Source organism: Astatotilapia calliptera, unplaced genomic scaffold, assembly GCF_900246225.1.
Source record: "Astatotilapia calliptera unplaced genomic scaffold, fAstCal1.2 U_scaffold_1, whole genome shotgun sequence".
In the NCBI taxonomy this organism is placed as follows: Eukaryota; Metazoa; Chordata; class Actinopteri; order Cichliformes; family Cichlidae; genus Astatotilapia; species Astatotilapia calliptera.
In genome coordinates, this window is record NW_020535618.1 from 2,032,481 (window position 1) to 2,051,669 (window position 19,189).

At 40.3% G+C, this 19,189-nt stretch overlaps 1 protein-coding gene across 4 annotated transcripts; it reads left to right on the plus strand.

The window, feature by feature from the left end:
* Positions 1 to 279: 279 nt before the first annotated feature.
* LOC113017266 (uncharacterized) lies at positions 280 to 19,065 on the plus strand. Of its 4 annotated transcripts, XM_026160438.1 has the most exons (8): positions 13,197 to 13,254; positions 15,306 to 15,352; positions 15,520 to 15,615; positions 15,756 to 15,857; positions 16,152 to 16,505; positions 17,471 to 17,554; positions 18,144 to 18,244; positions 18,428 to 19,064. In XM_026160438.1, the coding sequence occupies exons 4-8, from the start codon at positions 15,767 to 15,769 to the stop codon at positions 18,485 to 18,487; spliced, it is 690 nt and encodes a 229-aa protein (XP_026016223.1). In that variant the 5' UTR covers positions 13,197 to 13,254; positions 15,306 to 15,352; positions 15,520 to 15,615; positions 15,756 to 15,766; the 3' UTR covers positions 18,488 to 19,064. The 4 variants fall into 4 exon arrangements, with proteins under 4 accessions (XP_026016225.1, XP_026016224.1, XP_026016223.1 ...); XM_026160440.1 differs by lacking the exons at positions 13,197 to 13,254; positions 15,306 to 15,352; positions 15,520 to 15,615 and adding exons at positions 280 to 368; positions 2,244 to 2,449 and having other exon boundaries at positions 18,428 to 19,065; XM_026160439.1 differs by lacking the exon at positions 15,306 to 15,352 and having other exon boundaries at positions 13,191 to 13,254.
* The last annotated feature ends 124 nt before the right edge of the window (positions 19,066 to 19,189 follow it).

The following is a 19,189-nucleotide window of genomic DNA, read 5'->3' on the forward strand; positions in this document are numbered from 1 at the left end:
TGAAAAAAAATTTGATCTTTAGACACATTACTTACTTTATACTTAATACATTTTAGATGTATTGTTTGTTGAAGGTAAGAAGAAACTGCTGAAACCATGTTGAGTTTGTTTTTGGTTTACACATGATCTGTACTGATCTGATGCAATATGTGATAAAGCTGAATCATCCCTGTGTCTGTAGTGCTCAGTGTTTATCTCATGAAGCAACCAATGAATGCGCAGCAATGAATATTAGAAACTGATTGGACTGGAGTGACTGGTTTTTCAGCGACACATTAATCCTGTTTCCTGCTCGGCTCCAGCGACTCCTTTCACTTTGACAGCGGCAGTTTGGATAATTGTGTCGGAGTCTGGGGTCTTTATCTGTGGTAAGTCTTTTTATTTATTTTTGTTTGTCTTGTTTTTGAGTCAGAGAACGAACAAACAAGAACCTTATAACAAAAAGCAGGTCAACTTCATAATAAATATCATAATCTAACTCCAACCCTGGTGACTCTGATTCAGTGATAGGACTAGATGTTACAATCTCTGATAATGCATAGCTTTAAAAGGAGAAAATCTTAAGGGAGGACTGTTACAAGGAAAGGCAGCCCAGAAACTTTACCAGCGGGACACATCGTTGTGTGCCACGACTTCACAGGGTGTTTCGATCTTTTACCCAAGACCAGCCCATTTCTTTCCTTCCTTGGTTAGGTTTTGGTATTAGCCAATAAAATCTCAAATATACAGGACCAATTTAATAATGGAACATTGTATTTGATGCTTCTTTAGAAAGAAACAAGTGTAAACCAATTCTTTTGTATGCTATTGTTTAGTTGTGTATGAACTGAACAGTGTTCCTGGTGAGTATTTAAAGGATCACCACCAACTTTGCCAGAGTCTTTGCACTTTTCTTTAATATATTTAGCAAATAGAGACAACCACAGAGCTGACTGCAGCAGCATCTTTGTTTTTTCTTTCGAACTCAGGAGCCCAGCTGTCTGATATGGCTGAAGATGAAGCACGTTTGCTAAAATTATGAAACATAATTCCAGGATTAAACTGAGTAGTCACGTGCCTGTGTTGAACTGTGACAATCATCAGTGAGCTTTTCAGCTGTTTGGGGCAGGGTCAGTTTCCTCCCCTGACTTTGAAAAGATCCTGGTTTTTGACCCGGTTGACTTTTAAGCTGTAAGGTTTTATTTCTACACTGTTAATGAAAGCTAGAGAGCTTGTTCTGCTTTCAAAGGAAAATGTTGTAGCAGCTCAAGGGGTGAGAGAACTATCCCAAAGACTCACTGTTCACACAAATATAAATGTGCAGACTTACAGTATTATAACACTTATTCCGGTAACGTTGTTCATTTTTAATGTGACTGTAGCTGTTTTTCTGGTATGAGACTGCTCTGTCAGTTAATGAGCTCTGGTAAGCACTGGTTGAATTCCTTACAGCATGGTGTATCAGCTTTAATTAGTTGTGGAAATATGATAGTCAGACAGTACAATTTCAGGAATTTGACTCTAGTCAGTCACTCGAACCACAGAGCAACAACTGTTTAGTACACTATCATTAAGTACATTAAGTGGAATGTATTTATTCCTCCACTGATAAGAATCAAGTTCATCCAGCAGACTCTCACTCCTTCATTTATGTTCAGGACAGGACTATTAATCTGGCAAACCAGGCATTTACCTGATGGGTCAATATAATCTTTTCATAATTGAAATAATCATACAGGCTACAGTTGGCTTAAAGGGTGAGTGACAATCAGCCCTACAAGTACTGCCATCAACCCACTGGTTCATGTTTATTACTCCCCTGCTGTCCCCATGTTCTTGTGCACCTTGTTGGAAGAACTGGTTGGTATATATAGACACACAAAAGCAAAAACAGGATGGAGCTGAAAAAAATAAATAAATACAATTAAATGTTCAAGTTAACTGACGCTTAAGCAGCTGCACCATCAATATTAATTCGAACAACAGCACTGAAACATTCAGAGCATGTGTGCCACAGAAGAGCTGTGTGTGGTGTGCTGGGCAGGAAAAGGCAGCTGGAAGCCTGTAAAAACAAAACGTGCAGAGAAACACCGTAAACAAACATACACTGTTTCACAGCATCTGTGGGCGTGGGGTCTTTTTGTGTCAGAGCAAAAAAAAGGAAAGAAAAAAATTCATTTTTGGGAAACGGCTTAAATATAAATGGGATCAACACTGAAACAACTCCATTGGGACTGAACCTATTTTTTCTGTTATTGCTACAGAGTGGAGAAACTCACTGATCAACAGTACAGGATTTGCAGTCTGGAGATGTTGCTCAGAGGGACGAAGAAACGCATGAAGAAACGCACCACAAAGAAGCTCTGAACTTAAAATCCTCGAAGATATTTTCTCTTTTGTTTGTTTGTACTTGAACGTTTTTTAAGAAAGCAGCACTTATTTCCAGTGCTGACTAAAATATTTATTTGAGGTAAGATTTCTTTAATGTTGTTAAAGGATCAGAAACATTAACATTTAGAATAAAACACATGATGTTATATTAGACTGCTGGGCTGCTTCCTGTGAGATGCAGAGAGTAACAGGAAGCTTGTTTTGCTTGTTGATTTTCAGAGTAATGAGTGATGGCTCTTCAGGAGATCAGTGTGATCTTTACACACAGACCCTCGGCCTTCTCTGCTGCTGTGCTGCTTCTAACACTCGTCCTCTGCAGAGGTGAGTATACAGATGTTTAGCAGAGTCACACTTTATACAAATGATTAAGCTCAGAATCTGAATCATGAAAACCTCAAAGAATATGAATTAAAAACAAAACACTGCGTAACAGACCCAGGACCCTGACACCTTTAGGATTGTAGGTCTGTGTAGTAACCTGTGGTTATTTTTAAATCTCATTCTTTTTGCCTGAAATTAGATTTTCAAAAAAACAAACAAACCATAAAACACACCAATGAAAATATGTTAAACATTTTTACAAATTACAATCAGGATGAGAAATGAGGCAAAAACAAAAAAGGAAAAGAAAAGCACAAACAGTAACAAGGATTAAAAACAGCATTAGACAAATATCGGAGTCAATGTTTAAGAAGAGTGAGCCAGTTTAAACAGATGGGTTATAAGTTCTGACTCAAACGAGGGAAGCGAGTCAGTATTCTTGATATCAGGAGGAAAATAATGCCAGAGCTGAGGAGCAGAGCAACTGAAAGCTCTGCTACCAAGTTAAGCAGAGTTTTACTGTCAACCCAACAATATACACTCAAGTATACAGTGGGATAAAATATTGTCCTCCTGCATCGAAGGTGCAAACTGTAAAAATAAAATGAAAGATTTAAATATATGACTATACAGAAATAAGAGGAACTAGGAATGAATACAACAGTATGGTACCTTAATAGAAATAGAATAAGAAATAGAAAGAATCAGGATGAGCTTAAATACACAGAGTCAAACAGTACAATACAGAATAGTGCAAGTATTGGATATGAGAGGAGAGTTTTATGTATCGTGTTGTGTAGTCCAAGAAGTGTGTAGAGAAGAGACTCCAGTGTGGAGGAGGGCAGCATGGTGTTCAGGAGATGGACTGTTTGGGGGGAAAAGCTAATTCACAATGTCGACAACCGGCTCCTGATACTGCAGAGTCGTCTTCTGGATGAAAGGGGAGTAAACAGTTGGTGGGAGGGGGGATGCGGGTCAGCTATGATGCTAGTGCCTTTACGAATGCAGCTTGAGGTGTAAATATCCTGTAGACTGGGTAGAGAGCAGCTGTTACTGAGTACAGTAACAGCCTAGAGATGATATGATGGTAAAAGTATCCATGGAGACCAACACTGGTTGATGTGGAAGACTGTAAACATTATCATTTCTGCTTTAAGTTGGACTTTTTAACACAAGAGTCTTTGTGGCTTATGCTGGGCAGACACTGTGCGATTTTTTCAGTCGCGCGATTCAGCTCCTGCTCAAACTGCACGATTGACTCACAGGGGTCAGAAGTTGGTAGGTCACGATGCAGGGTCTCACACTATACGGCCCGATGCTCTGATGCGACCTGAGTGCTCACACTGTGCCTCCATAAAGTCCAAAATGAAGGTTATAACAGAAATTCTGTCGCTCGCTCTCCCTCTCTGTCTTTCACTCACACAGACACACCACCACCATCAACTTTGCTAAATTGCTAATGAAAAACATTGATCAGGCAGCTGTGATTGAGCAGCAATGTAAATCCAACTATTTTCACAGTTGTTGTGGTCGTGATAATTTTGTGATGCCACATCGAAAAGGCTCGGATGAGCTTTCCAAAGTTCTACTAGTTGTACCTCCATCGTGTCACACAGCGGAAATTTGTGTTTTTATGTTTTATCAATCTGTGTATTGGTACATAGTGTTGATTTTATTTGCATGATTTTATTGGGATATTTATATTGCATGTTTGTTTATTGATATTTATACTGCATGGTTTTATCCTCATATTTATATTTGTGTTAATGTTATACCATGTTCCTTTAACCCACTGTGGACTAAACAGACAATTGTAGGCACCTGTGAGGTGGGGGCGTTCCCCAAGGTGGCCTATCAGCCGCCAGGTTGACCAGTTAAAGGGGATGGTGAGCGCAGAGACAAAAGAAGAAAGAAGCGATGCACGAAGGGTGAGCAGGAGAAAAAGGAACGCGTGCAAGCCCGCACGTGTGTGGAACGAACTACTGCCTGACTGTGGGGCACCGCGAGTCGTTCCGCGATCTAGTCCTAACGGCAGGAATGGCAACAGTGGGTGGCAATGGCCGCAATGCACAACAGGGCAGGGATGCCCTTCTGCCTGCATCTGACGGTGAGACGAGGGAGGCCGTGTTCAGGTGTGGAGTGGGGCGGGACTGTGCGGCGACACACTGTCTGGAGGAGACAGGTCTGCGATAGGAGCCTCCTCCCTGGTCTGTTGCTGGCAAGTTTCCCCATCCCGGAAGAGAAGTTCCTCTCCTGTCTCTTTCAGATAAGGACCATTCGCCCATTTGTGGCTGGATTGTGGGATTAAGGGACTGTGGGAGGGTAATTTTAGCATATGGAAAACATGTTTTAGCCTTGTTTTAATAGTGTATAGTTATTTCTGCCGGCAGGGTTTGTAGCAGATTGCAACACTATTTTTATTGTATATGGGGAATTGTATCTTGTATTCTGTGACTCTGGCTGTGTTTTTTTTTTTTTTTTTTTATGGAAAATAAATGGTGTGTTTGAAGCCAGCTAAGTTTCTGTGCCCTGAGCGCTGACCCACCCACTCCCCTTTTTGGCTTGTATGTATACCAGACGTGGTGGTGGTGGTGGTGGTGAAGATTTAGGTCCACCAGTCTTAGCGGCTACAATCGCTTGTGTCCAGATCACACGCTGCACTGCCGTGCTGCTCCGTCTTTTTCGCTGACATTTGTGTTTGCGCGTGCGCAGTGTGACAAACTGCAGTGACACCCTCACGATGGTCGCAAGGATATCAAACAGGTTGGAAATCCTCACGACCAAGCGATTGATGATCGGGAGCTGGTCGTGAGGTGTTAATCGCGTCTCGTTACCCCACGTGTACTACACGATGCACGACGCACGATAAAGGCCAAAATCGGGCAGATCGCCAAGACGGTCGCACGACTCAAAAATCGGCTCAAAATGGGCCAAAAATCGCACAGTGTAAGCCCAGCATTACACACACGTGAGGCTAATTCTTCATGGAGCTGCTGGTCCAGGTAACATCCCTGAAGGAGGCCTCTGAGTCTGAGTCGACCACAGAAATCCACAGTGTCCAACCTCAGTGACACTGTTACTGAGCAGCTTCATCAGGACATGTGATGAAACCAACACTGAAGAGCTACAAACTGTTCCTCTGATCACAACACTTTTTTTTTTTTTAGTGTCTTCATGTTTTCATGTTTCAGTTTTGTAAGTTTCCACGTGGTAAAACAAAACTATGTACAGAGCCAAGAGCAGCTTAATTCACTGATATAACATTACATCCGTTTTTAAGTTAATACAAAATATTATTAAAACATATGTTATGTTTTGTTTTGTTTAATTTTAGAATCAAAGCCTGAGAAGACAGAAACAATTCAGCAACCTGGAAATGTTCAGACGCCGGATCAGAGTGAAGATACCAAAGAAGCAGGTAAAAATATATATAGAACAGAAACACTCCCATCCAGTTTTCTAGTCTTGCATTCCTTTTAGTCCGAGACTAAAAGGAATCCAAGACTAGGCTCATTCTATAGAAGGGAAACTGAGTCTGTGTAGTGTTGGCTTAATGAAAGGTAATGGTAGGTAGGAAATGAAACATCAGGCTAACAATACAAACAGTTTTCATCTTAGATCTACTTTGAAAATCTGGAAAACAAAGTAAAATCCTCCCATAAACCTGCAGCTCTTTCAGGTAAACATACTGAGGTTCTGCTTCAAAATGTCAAATATCAGTTTTATACAGTTCTGGGTTTCGGGGGCTCGAGTCTTTCCTGGTTAACATTGGGCAAAAGGCCCAATGTAAGCTGGAGGTCACCAGACTGTAAGTGGAGATAAATGAAATTCTCTGTGCATCAGAAACATGTAAATAAAGTCTGGTGTTCACCTCTCACAGTAATACTGGTTATTTAATGGTTAATTCCACTTCCTGTTTTTAAAATGTGCTCGTTTATATCATTAACACTAAATTATGTGTTTACTGTTTTTTGCACCTTAGGAATTTCTTTGTCAGGCCGGCTAGCAATCGTCGGGGCTGTATTCATCTGTATCTCTCTGGTCTCATGGGGATTTATGTTTTATCAGAATTGCAAAGAACACGTAAGTCTGTCAGAAAAACAGGATTTTCTTTTAAGTGTTGTAAATATAAAATAATGAAAACAAATTTTTATGGTTTGTGTCAGAATATCATTTGCTCTGTCACAGTTTAAAGCAGCTTAAAGTTTCTTAAACTTGTCGTATTCAGTATAACTCAGTGAATCTTTGAATTGTCTTTCATTTTTAAACAGCCCGCCTCAAGCAAAACCAGGAAGTTAATGAGGAAGAAGCTCTCAGCAGGTGAAACTTCTAGCTCAGACTTATGACGACAACAACAGCTGGAAGTTGCAGATCTCAGACTGTGAATCGAAACTCTTTATAACACATCATGGCAATAAACCAGATTTGAAGTCTTCAGTTTGATGATGTTCAGTAAGTTGGCGTCGAGAACAAACAGAGGGGGAAAACACCCAACATAAAAAAGAGAGAAAAGATTTGAATTCAGGGCTTCTGTCCAATATTGATATCCTTCAACTCATTTGAAATATAAATATCATGAGCTGTTAAAAAACCCAGAATGATTTGAATTAAAGTTAAAGGCAAGTAGAAAACAATATTAACGGGATGGGGCTTCATGTTTTGTTTAATAAAGTCTTGTTATCATTTTCATTCACAGTAAAATGGTTTCTGTACTTTTGTTTTCACTCGTCTGCTAAAAAAGCCCCCAAAAGTACACACACACACACACAAACACACACACACTCATATAGGACTTATATAGAACAGCTGGCAACTCAGTGGCAGGGGAACAATATGAGAACAGCACCACCAAGGCTGAAGACGGAGCAATACATGAAGAGCATAGTAGAAGGACACAACCCATAACGGCAGTGCTCAGTGGCTAGTTGATCTGACTGCAGACCACAGCGACCTCCCTGAACAGGGTCCAGTAACCATCATAATGGCAGACATCCAAGAAAGGATCTCCAGTATGAAGAGTTGGACAGCACCAGTCCCCGACATGGTTCATGCCTACTGACTGAAGATCCTGACTGCACTCCATGAGCATCTGGCAGCACAAATGAACCAGCTCCTAGTTAAAGAAAGACACATAGAATGGTTAACCGAAGGCCGGACAGTCCTGATCCGGGGTCCTGGGGGTCCCGGGGTCCTTGAGGATCCAACTACCATCCAACTACCGACCAATAACCTGCCTCAGCACCACGTGGAAGCTCCTGTCAGGCATCATATTGGCTAAGATGAACAGACATATGGGTCAATACATGAGTGGGGCACAGAAAGGGATTGGCAAGAATACCAGTGCAAAACACCAGCAAGACCAGACTGACCAACCTGTGCTCTGCCTGGACTACAAGAAGGCCAATGACCCACGCATGGATCCTGGAATGGACCTGTACAAGATTAACAGGAGCCTTCATCAGGAACTCAATGGGGATGTGGCGTACAACACTAGAGGCCAACTTCAAATCCATAGCACAAGTCACCATCAAGTGCGGAATCTACCAAGCAGATGCTCTGTCCCCACTGCTGTTCTGCTTATAGGCCTGAATCCCCTCAGTGAGATCAGTGATAAGACTGGCTACGGAAACCGACTATGGAATGGAGCAGTTGTCAGCCATGTTATTGCTCCCCCAAGGGTGATGGAGAATGACTGAGCTAAGATCCTGTGGGACTTCCAGATACAGACGGACAAAATAGTGGTCGCTAACCAACCAGACATAGTGGTGGTAGACAAACAGAAAAAGACGGCCATAGTGATTGATGTAGCAGTTCTGAATGACAGCAACATCAGGAAGAAGGAACATGAGAAGCTCGAGAAATACCAAGGGCTCAGAAGAGCTCGAGAAGCTGTTTTAATAAGAAGATGTCGAAAAGAAGCTCCTCTGGTAGAGGACCCGAATTTGAAGGATGCCTGCAGGGGCGAGCGTGGAATTTAGTTCAACTTTCAGTGAGGAAAAGAGTGAGGCAAATTTAAACTAATTATTGTACTGTTGCCTTTTTATAAAGACCTCTTACTGTACAATATAAAGCTCCTTGAGGCCACTGCTGTTGTGATTTGGTGCTACATAAATAAATTGAATTGAATTGAATTGAATTAATGTCTGTGGAAAGCTCTGCCCGGTGTTTAAAGCTGGAACTACTCCTGCACCAGCACTTATGTCATCCTGTCTATCTACACTCACATTTATGAACTTTCAGAGGTCAGAATCACTGCTGGTCACAACTGATGATCCAAAACTGAGCTACAGGTTGGTTTATATTGCTTGTTGTGCACTACAGTGTTACAGTGTTGCTGCCTGTCATGCATTTGTTTTATTCACTATTTTAAGACTGTGCATTTTTTAATATACCTGTATGTTTGCTTTTTATCTTCGAATTAATATGTGTTTGGTTTCCATGCTTAGTGTGTGTGTGTTTTTTTTTTCTTTCTTTCTTTAACACAGTGAACAAAAAAAAGTCAGTTCTTCAACGTCATAAACAAAAGCATGAAGTGTTGCATCACATTACAGCTGGCTCTGTGCATCAAATGCATCAAAAAGTTTGAAATTACTTTTAAAGCAGCAAAAACATTTTTTAAAAAGACCTGGCTCAATGAAATAAATATTAGTTTTCAGATTTTTCTCACCTCTGGTTAAACATGAAGCTCTCGTGTTCTGGAGACTTTGCTTTGGTTCATTATTGCGGCTCAAGGATCACAGCTAACAAACTCTGATATCATAATGGAAACTTTTTTTCTTTATTCTCATTTTTATTGTTTGTAGGAAATCACACTTAATTATTGACATATTAGTTTTGTTGCTCTAATTTACTACATTTACTGTTGTGACATATTACAATGCACATTACATTCAGGCTAAATTTACATCACATGGGCTTAACTGTGAACACATTTTTGATTATTGCTTTTTAGTCCATGGGAATTATGACCACTTGCTCCCAAATTCTCATCCGGGCTAAATATGCATAAGCAAAGTCATGAAACATGTCTGTGTGTAAAGGCAGCACAATTTGAAACACATATAAACACATATAAAATACATTTTACCGTTTTTTTACCGTTTGATACAGTGCTTTCAGTTCGGTACGCATATGTATCAAATAATACCAAATTTTTAATTTGTTTTATCAACTTTTCTTCTGACGATGCTGTCTGTGTCAAGAGCTCAGTGTATCTGCATTCGACTACTCCGCATAGGCTGCACTGTCGAGCGCAGATCCACTTACCCTGGCTGACTGGGACCCACACCCATTTTCACACCTTGGCTCAGGCGATTAGAGGATCATCAGGGGGTCCTTTTGTCCCTCTGTGTGGGGATACTCCCACTAGGTTTAAATCTGGGACTCCCCACCATTTGACCTTAGAACTGAAGAAGCTTCTTGGATGAGAGGCGAAACGTCTTCAAGCAACTTAAAGAAGTCCAGACGCTTTTCTTTGAAAGCTCCTTTGACTACGATGACCTGGATGACTCAGAACCTACACAGACATGTCCACTGAGTGCAGCGCAAGCTAGTGAGACAGAAGCTAAGCTCATTGCAACATGGCAACTGCCTCAACGCTACCCGGAATTTAACCTCCCCCTCCCTCATTCGGATCTGGCGTTTGGAGCTATTTTGGTTTTCATGTGAAGTATGACCCTGATGGACAAAAGTAAAACAGTATGTCGGATGTGCCATGCAGTGCTCAATTACATTGGTGGGAACTAGTGTGTTAGCGCAGTTAGCTTGTTAATGTGTTGACGTCATCCAGCCCCACGCACGGGGCGATCCGCGGTAACTCGTTAATGGAGATTTGCCGCGTTATGGCATTAAAGTCATTTTAACGAGATTAACGCTGACAGCACTAGTGGGAACACAATAAATATGACTGCACATTTACGCCGACATCATCCTAGTGCAAAGACAAGTGGAAGCAGACAAAAACAACAAGCATGCCACTAACTTTACCCGAGTCATTTAGACAGCCGTTAGCACATGATTCTCCTTATGGGGACCTGATATGTTTAATATGCTGCTGAGAATATAGCCCAGAAGAAGCGTATAGTATAGCTTTTATTTTGGAAAGAGCCATTTCTCTGTAATAAACTCTCTTTTCCAAAGATGAGTGATTTCTCGATGAGATAGATTTTTTATTTTGTTGTTTCAGCAACATTAAATTTAAAAACTATTTTTGAGTTAAAATATATATTTATACATGTCACTCTGCAGTGACATGTGACGAGTGCTACGCTGTGGGCTCTTGCTGAATGAAGCTAGGACAGCCACTGATGTTTCTTCATTAGTGACAGTTTTCTTGCGTACACATTTTGAGAAATCCAACACTGAACCAGTTTCACGAAAATTAGCAAGCAGTTTGCTAACTGTAGCATGGGAGATGGGTGGTCTCGTATGGTGTCTTGCATTGAAATCTGCTGCAATGACCCGGTTACTGCGTTCACCAGATATCAACACAATTTCGATCCACTCTTCACGTGTTAACCTCTTCGACATGTCAATGGCTGTGAACAAAGAGAAACTTGCAAATAACTGATGAAAGAATAAGGTTATGTTGAAACCAAGCACACCATTGTTTTTCTTGTGACATTACCAATAAGTTTGATGTGTCACATGGCCCTCTTCCTATTGAAAAAACAAAAGTTGTATGCAAGATGGCCGACTTCTAAATGTCCACCATGGTCACCACCCATCTTGAGGAGTTTGCCCCCTCACATATACTAATGTGCCACAAACAGGACTTTAATATCACCAACCATTCCCATGTTATTACGGTATATCCATATAAATGGCCCACCCTGTAGTTTACTGTGTATGAGATCAATGAGAAGCAGGTTAACTGCTTACATGAATTAACTGTGAACTTTTGCTGCAATAGGAGGTGAATGACGTGAGGAGCTGTGTATGAATGAAATCTACACTGACACTGCCAAAAACAACGGTGCATTGAATGTGTCATTGTGTTTCTTAAATTTGTAAGGTCTTAGTTCAATCTATAGGATCAAGACATTCTTTTGTCTCTGACCACCTCTCCCGCCACTCTGTGCTGGGGGAGGTTTTATTGCAGATACATCCTACCTGAAAGATCTGTTTCTTCTGTTGTAAGCTTCCTGCTTTTATGACCCTTTTGGTCAGCAGGAGGTCACACACACACACACACACACACACACACACACACACACACACACACACACACACACACACACACACACACACACACTTTCTTGCACATGCATACATGTGCTTACACATACACACACATAGTGCCTTTTATGGTGGGAGGTGTTTGTGTTGTATTCTGTATTGTAACTATCATGTCAATAAATAGCTGCAAGGGAAGCTGCTCTTTGAAGGATTTTGGGCTGGAGACAGGAGCGTGAGCTCCAAGAGCTGGTTCTTGACCAAAAACTTCCCTCGCTAGTGGGTTGAAGATGTTCTGTTATGTCTTGTTTCATTCGTGATGAATAAGTCTCTAAACTAGCGGGGCTTCTGGAAACACAGACCCAACACAGACCGTGATCTGATCACAAAGACCTCTGATGTTTGTTGTTTGAGGTCAGAAACTCTGCAAATGACCTGGAGCTACAGGCTGGTTCACCTGCAGACTTCAGAGGCTGAACACACAGAGCTCCAGCTGTGCTGTGTCCTTTCTGTGCAGAATTCATTTGATTTTAAGAAAAATTCATATCAACTTCTGTTAATAAATATCTTTGTTTCGTGCATTACAGTAATGCACATGGTAAACAAAGTCATGCAAAAACGTCACCGATATAGAGGCAGCAGAAAATGAATTACAGATAAAAATACATGTTATGAAAGTTTGACCATATTTGACCCTAAAGAAGAGGTCGGAGTTCCATCTTTCACCAGCAAACACAGTAAGAAATATAGTTTTAAATAAACAGTTTTATATATAATTGCTTTGACTTTCAGGTTGATCTATTGGCCTTAGGGAGAGTTCAGAGGTAAAATGTGACATGATGTTTTAAATCTTTATACGTGTAAATGTTGACATTACACAGTGCTTTTTGTCAATTTTTTAACAGCAAGTCATAAAGTTGACCATGAAGACCTCGGTGGATGTAAATCAAACTTTATTGGATCATTATAACATGATCCTGCTACAGCCTACAGAGTTTTATCAGAATACATTCAAAACTTTCAGAGCTGTTGTGTTTACAGACAGAATGAAATGCAAATGCTAGGAAAAACGTGAGCTTTTTGTTGAAGATGAGAAGAAACTGCTGAAACCATTTTAAGCTAATTTTTGGTTTACACATGATCTGTACTGATCTGACGCAGTATGTAATAAAGTGAAACCTTCCCTGTGTTTGTCATGATCAGTGTTTACCTGATGAATAGGCTTTGCATCAAGGAATGTTAGAAACTGATCCGACCTGAGTGTCTGGTTTGCAGTGACATGTTTATCCTTGTCTAAGTTCCTGTTACCTACTCGGCTCCAACAAACTCGTTTCACTTTCACAGCAACAGTTTGGATCACTGTGTCGGAGTCTGGGGTCTTTATCTGTGGTAAGTCTTGTTTTTTGGTTTTTTTTGAGTTGGAGAACTCAAAAAACAAGAAACTAATAATGAAAAAAAAATGTGTGATGGAAAAACATAGGGATTTTTTTCTACATGTTACCGAATAAAGTCAGACTGTTGTTTCTCTGTCAAACCGTGAGCACATACAAGATGATAAATGTTTCTGTCAGTTGTTAAAAGCTCCCACAAAGCTCCAAATGTAGCAGCAAAGTGAGAAAAGCTGTATTTATGTTTATAAAGACTTTGGACTTATCGAGGTGACTTAAAAGAAACTCTGAGCTTTCAGTTATGGTTATGAGCTTAAGTTACACTGATATGGAAAGAGGTTAATTTCAAAATAAAAGGCCATAACCTAACCCCAACCCTGCTGAATAATCTCAGTTAAAGATGATCATTTTAACAAGTGAACACAGTATCACAGTATCTGCTTCTTAAGAAAAATAAATGTAACCTAATTATTTTGGATGTTAGTGTTTTGTTCTGAATATGCAGATTGATGTTTCTGATGAGTGTTTCACGGACCACCATCAGACACTTTTCTTTAATATATTTGTCAAATAGAGTTAAACACTGAGCTGACAACAGACTGTTGCTGATTGGTCTGCTGTTTACACAGTGGGTGGAAAACTCACATGAATCATTTCAGTTTCTCCTTTGAGAATGACTGCTTGATACAAACTCAGGAGCCCAGCTGTCTGAGACGACTGAAGATGAAGCACATTTGTTGAATTTGCATAGATTAAACTGAGTTTGCACCTGTCTGTGTTGAACTGTGTCAATCATCAGTTAACACGACTTTTCAGCTTCCTCAGAAATAATCCTTAAAGTTTGAAGGTGTTTGGTTAAATTCGTCATCAAATCATCAGATTTGTTCTGCTCTCTGTCAATCAAAGCTAGAGAAGAAAATATAGTAACGATTCAAGAGGAAGCACTATGCCAAAGACTCGTGCCTCATTCTGACGTTCATGTTCAGTATCACTTATTCCAGTAATGTTGTGTTGGTGTCTCATGGTTATTGTTCATTTGTAATGTGATTTTCAGCTATTTTTCTAGTTTGAGATTGCTGTGCATATTAATGAGCTCTGTTCAGCACAACAGATGCTGTGTCAGTCCCTCATCTGTGGAAACAGCTTCCAGTTTGGATTCGGGAGACAGACACTATCTCTACTTTCAAGATTAGGCTTAAAACTTTCCTTTTTGCTAAAGCATATAGTTAGGGCTGGACCAGGTAACCCTGAATCCTCCCTTAGTTATGCTGGGTAAATGCAGTAAAATATGTCCAATAATTGACATTTCAGCAGCTGCACCACCAATATTAATACCAACAACAACACTACAGCATTCAACGCATGTGTGCTACAGAAAAGGTCTGTGTGCTTTGGTGAGCAGCTGGAAGCCAGCACAGACAGAAAAGTTTAGAGAAACACTGCAAACAAACACACACTGCCTCACAGCATCTGTGGGATCAGCCTGGACGTTTTGGTCCAGGCTGATCTTTTCTCCCAGTACAAGCCTGACCAGAATATTTAAAATCATCATTCTCTGTTATTGAATCAGTGATGATCTAAATGTCTCTTTACATATAAACTATTTTGAAACTGCTTAATAGCTAAACACTGAAACAGCTTCTTGAATGTGACTTCTGTCACGGTTTGTCTGGGCAAAGGATCCAAATGCTGCGGTGAACAGTGCGTTTATTTACAGTGCAGTAAATATTCACACAAACAATCCCGATGCATTCCCCTGACTCCCGTGCCGTGTCTTCTTCCCCAATAAGTCCGTGCCTCGTGCTCTCCGCTCCCGTGTGTCTGCTCTCCACGTGCTCGCTGGCTTTCCAGGCTCTTTTTGAAAGAAACGATAGAAGCAGCTATCAGGACACTCAACTACTGTGGGCATACACTCACTGGACTTGACACTAACAACACTAATGTGGAGTCTCATGCAACAGTCCAGCGTCAAGGAACGCTCGGACAAACTATTAAATAGCTCCCAGACGAGGCTTGATCAACTTCAGGTGTGTGTGCGTTTCTCGTCCTCAGGTGTGGCCAGGCTCCTGGCTGACACCCCCACCAGGGCTGAGGAAGAGGTGCTCTGCCACACCCACATACACACCCAGCTATACACAAACATTAGGAAGCAGGACAGCAGCACAAAAAATACACGTCCATACTTATTCAAAGACCCTGGGTCCTTCAGACACAGGTCCGTGACAATTTCACTGGAACTGAACCTGTTTTCCTGTTATTGTTACAGAGTGGAGGAACTCATTGATCAACAGTACAGGATCTGCAGTCTGGAGATGATGTTCAGAGTAGACAGATGAAGAAACGCGCCACAGAGAACCTTGAGGTGAGATTTCTTTAATGTTGTTAAAGGATCAGAAACAGTAACATTTAGAATAAAACACATGATGTTATATTAGTCTGCTGGGCTGCTTCCTGTGAGATGCAGAGAGTAACAGGAAGCTTGTTTTGCTTGTTGATTTTCAGAGTAATGAGTGATGGCTCTTCAGGAGATCAGTGTGATCTTCACACACAGACCCTCGGCCTTCTCTGCTGCTGTGCTGCTTCTGACACTCGTCCTCTGCAGAGGTGAGCAAAAACTGCTGAGCATTTAAACTCATCTATGATCATTTTTGGTTGTTTTGTTTAAACATAAAAAAAATGGTTCTCAAATTCACAATTGTTGGAAACTAGCCAGAACGACCAGGAGGACAATATAGAGTTATGAAAGAATGAACGACTGAACATGGCTGGCTGTGTTGTGGGGGCCTTGAAGTTCTTTAGATTTATAAAAGAAATGACATTTAATTTATTCCTGTGTTTTACAGTTCTGTTGTTGTATAAAGTTGTGAGAGTGTCTGCTCCTCTCTGTCTCCTCAACAGGATCATTTGTAGTGGATGTGACACAGAGCTCCTATCAGGCAGAGGAGAACCACAACATCACACTGGAGTGGACGTTCACCACCAAACCAGACACGTCCATCTCAACACTGGAGATCCTCTGTTACATGAATAATGATCATAAACACATAACTCTGTATTATCTTCGTGGTGGTGTCGAGTTCTCAGAGGATGAAGAGTTTTCAGGACGAGTCCAGAGTGACAAAGACGCCCTCAGAGAAGGACGAATCAGACTCCAGCTGTCCAGACTCAGGACTAAGGACTCGGGTCTGTACCTGTGTGAGGTGGACACAGGTTATGGCCGCGGCTCCAACAGCTGCAGAGTCACCGTCTCTGGTAAGATGATTCATTTATACACATGTGATCACTGGGAGCTGTTAACGTCAATCATGGTTCAAATCTGAGATAAAATTGGTGTGTATAATTGTTACAGGGTTTCAAAGTGATGAACACAAATCTTTAGTTTCCACTTTCATAAAAACTGTGTCTTTATAAATATCCTGTTTGATTGATGGAGTTTCAGACACCAGCAGCTGTAGCCCCACTTTCACTGACTCGAGTCCATGAACTGGATCTTCTTCACTGTTCTAGAGCTGATGTTTCCTTTTCGAGCATTTTTAATAGAATTACCAGAAAAACTGTGTAGTTAGAAAATTACATCCATAAACTGCATCACACAGACACACACCTGCTAATTAGTGCTGAGTACAGTAACAGACATATAGGAAGTCTACACAGAGATGATATGAAACTATCCATGGAGACCAATACTGGTTGATGTAGAAGACTGTAAACATGGTCATTTCTGCTTTAAGTTGGACTTTTTAACACAAGAGTCTTTGTGGCTTACACACACGTGAGGCTAATTCTTCATGGAGCTGCTGGTCCAGGTAACATCCCTGAAGGAGGCCTCAGAGTCTGAGTCGACCACAGAAATCCACAGTGTCCAACCTCAGTGACACTGTTACTGAGCAGCTTCATCAGGACATGTGATGAAACCAACACTGAAGAGCTACAAACTGTTTCTCTCATCACAACAGTTTGTTTGTTTTTTGGTTCTTCATTGTGCTTTACACAACTTGTACATTCACCCATTGACACGAGCCCTTTTTGGTCTATACTGTCTCACATGTTCACAGTGTTTAACATTCACACACATTCATACTGTGATGATGCATCACAGACAAAAAAAATATTTAGCACGCAGACTGGGATCGAACTACCGACCTTTTGATTAGTAAGTGACCTGCTCTACCACCTGAGCTAAAATTTAAAAAAATATGTTATTTTTTTAATTTCAGAATCAAAATCTGGGAAGACCGAAACAACTCAGCAACCTGGAAATTTCCAGAGGCCAGATTTGGATGATGTGACCAAAGGCATAAGTAAACATATATATAAAATAATAATAATAACTTTACAGTTTACAAAAACACTAAAATCATTCATTTGTTATATTGTTTATATACAGTACAGTCAGGAGATATGGGCCAAATCAGAGAACTGTATTAATTTACGAGAACAGAAAACACTCCCATCCAGTTTTCTAGAAATGGATTTAGTTCAGTCTTAAAATAAAGAGAGTCTAAGACTAGGCTCGTTCTATGGAAGTGAAACTGAGTCTATATGAATAACAAAGTAAAATCCTCCCATAAACCTGCAGCTCTTTCAGGTAAACATATTGAGGTTCTGCTTCAAAATGTTAAATATCAGTTTTATACAGTTCTGGGTTTTGGGGCCTCGAGTCTTTCCTGGCTGTCATTGGGCAAAAGGCCCGATGTAAGCTGGAGGTCACCAGACTGTAAGTGGTGATAAATGAAATTCTCTGTGCATCAGAAACATGTAAATAAAGTCTGGTGTTCACCTCTCACAGTAATACTGGTTATTTAATGGTTAATTCCACTTCCTGTTTTTAAAATGTGCTCGTTTATATCATTAACACTGAATTATGTTTTTCCTGTTTTTGTACTTTAGAATTTTTCCTGGTACTCTGGTTAGCAATCGTCGTGGCTGTATACATCTGTATCTCTCTGGTCTCATGGGGATTTATTGTTTATCAGAATTGTAAAGAACACGTAAGTCTGTCAGAAAAACAGGATTTTCTTGTAAGTTTTGTAAATATAAAATGATCAAAACACATTTTTTGACACATGGTTTGTGTCAGAATATCATTTGCTCTGTCACAGTTTAAAGTTTCTTAAACTTGTCGTGTTCAGTATAACTCAGTGAATCTTTGAATTGTCTTTCATTTTAAACAGAAAACAGACCTCCTCATACAAAACCAGGAAGTTAATGAGGAAGAAGCTCTCAGCGGGTGAACCTTCTAGTTCAGATTCATGATGACAACATCAGCTGGGAGCCGCAGATCTCAGACTGTGAATAGAAACTATTTATAACATCATGAGGAAAAACGAAATTTAAGGTTTTCAGTTTGATGCTGTTCAGTAAGTTGGTGCTGAGAACCATTGGAGAGAATAAAAAAGAACACAAACAACACAAAAACGATTTAAATTCAGGACTTCAGTCCAATATTGAAATCCTTCAACTCATCTGAACTATAAATATCCTGAGGTGTTAAAATAAAAACAGGATCATTTCAAGTAAAACACAAACAGCATTAACAGGATGGAGCTTCATGTTTCATGCTTAATAAACTCTTGTGATGACATTTAAAGAATCAGCATTTTAATTGTTTCTGACGCTGGGAAACAAGAAAGGGTTAGAAGATAAACTGCTGGGTGCTGCTAACAGAAACGTTTCTAATCATTGTTTCAGCTTTATAATCTTAACATAAGTAAAGCATAATATGATGGAATACTCAGAAATATTATAAAATATTTAAAATACTGCAACGTAAAAAATACACAGGGCCTGTGTCACACCCTCATACTCATACTACACGAAAACTGTCTTAGTTTGTCTTGGAGTTGAAAGCTTCATCATGTAGTTGCTGCGATTCTCTCTAGAAGTTAAACAGCTTTAGAAGATTGAAAAAAAAAGCTTATTTTTTTTCATAAAAA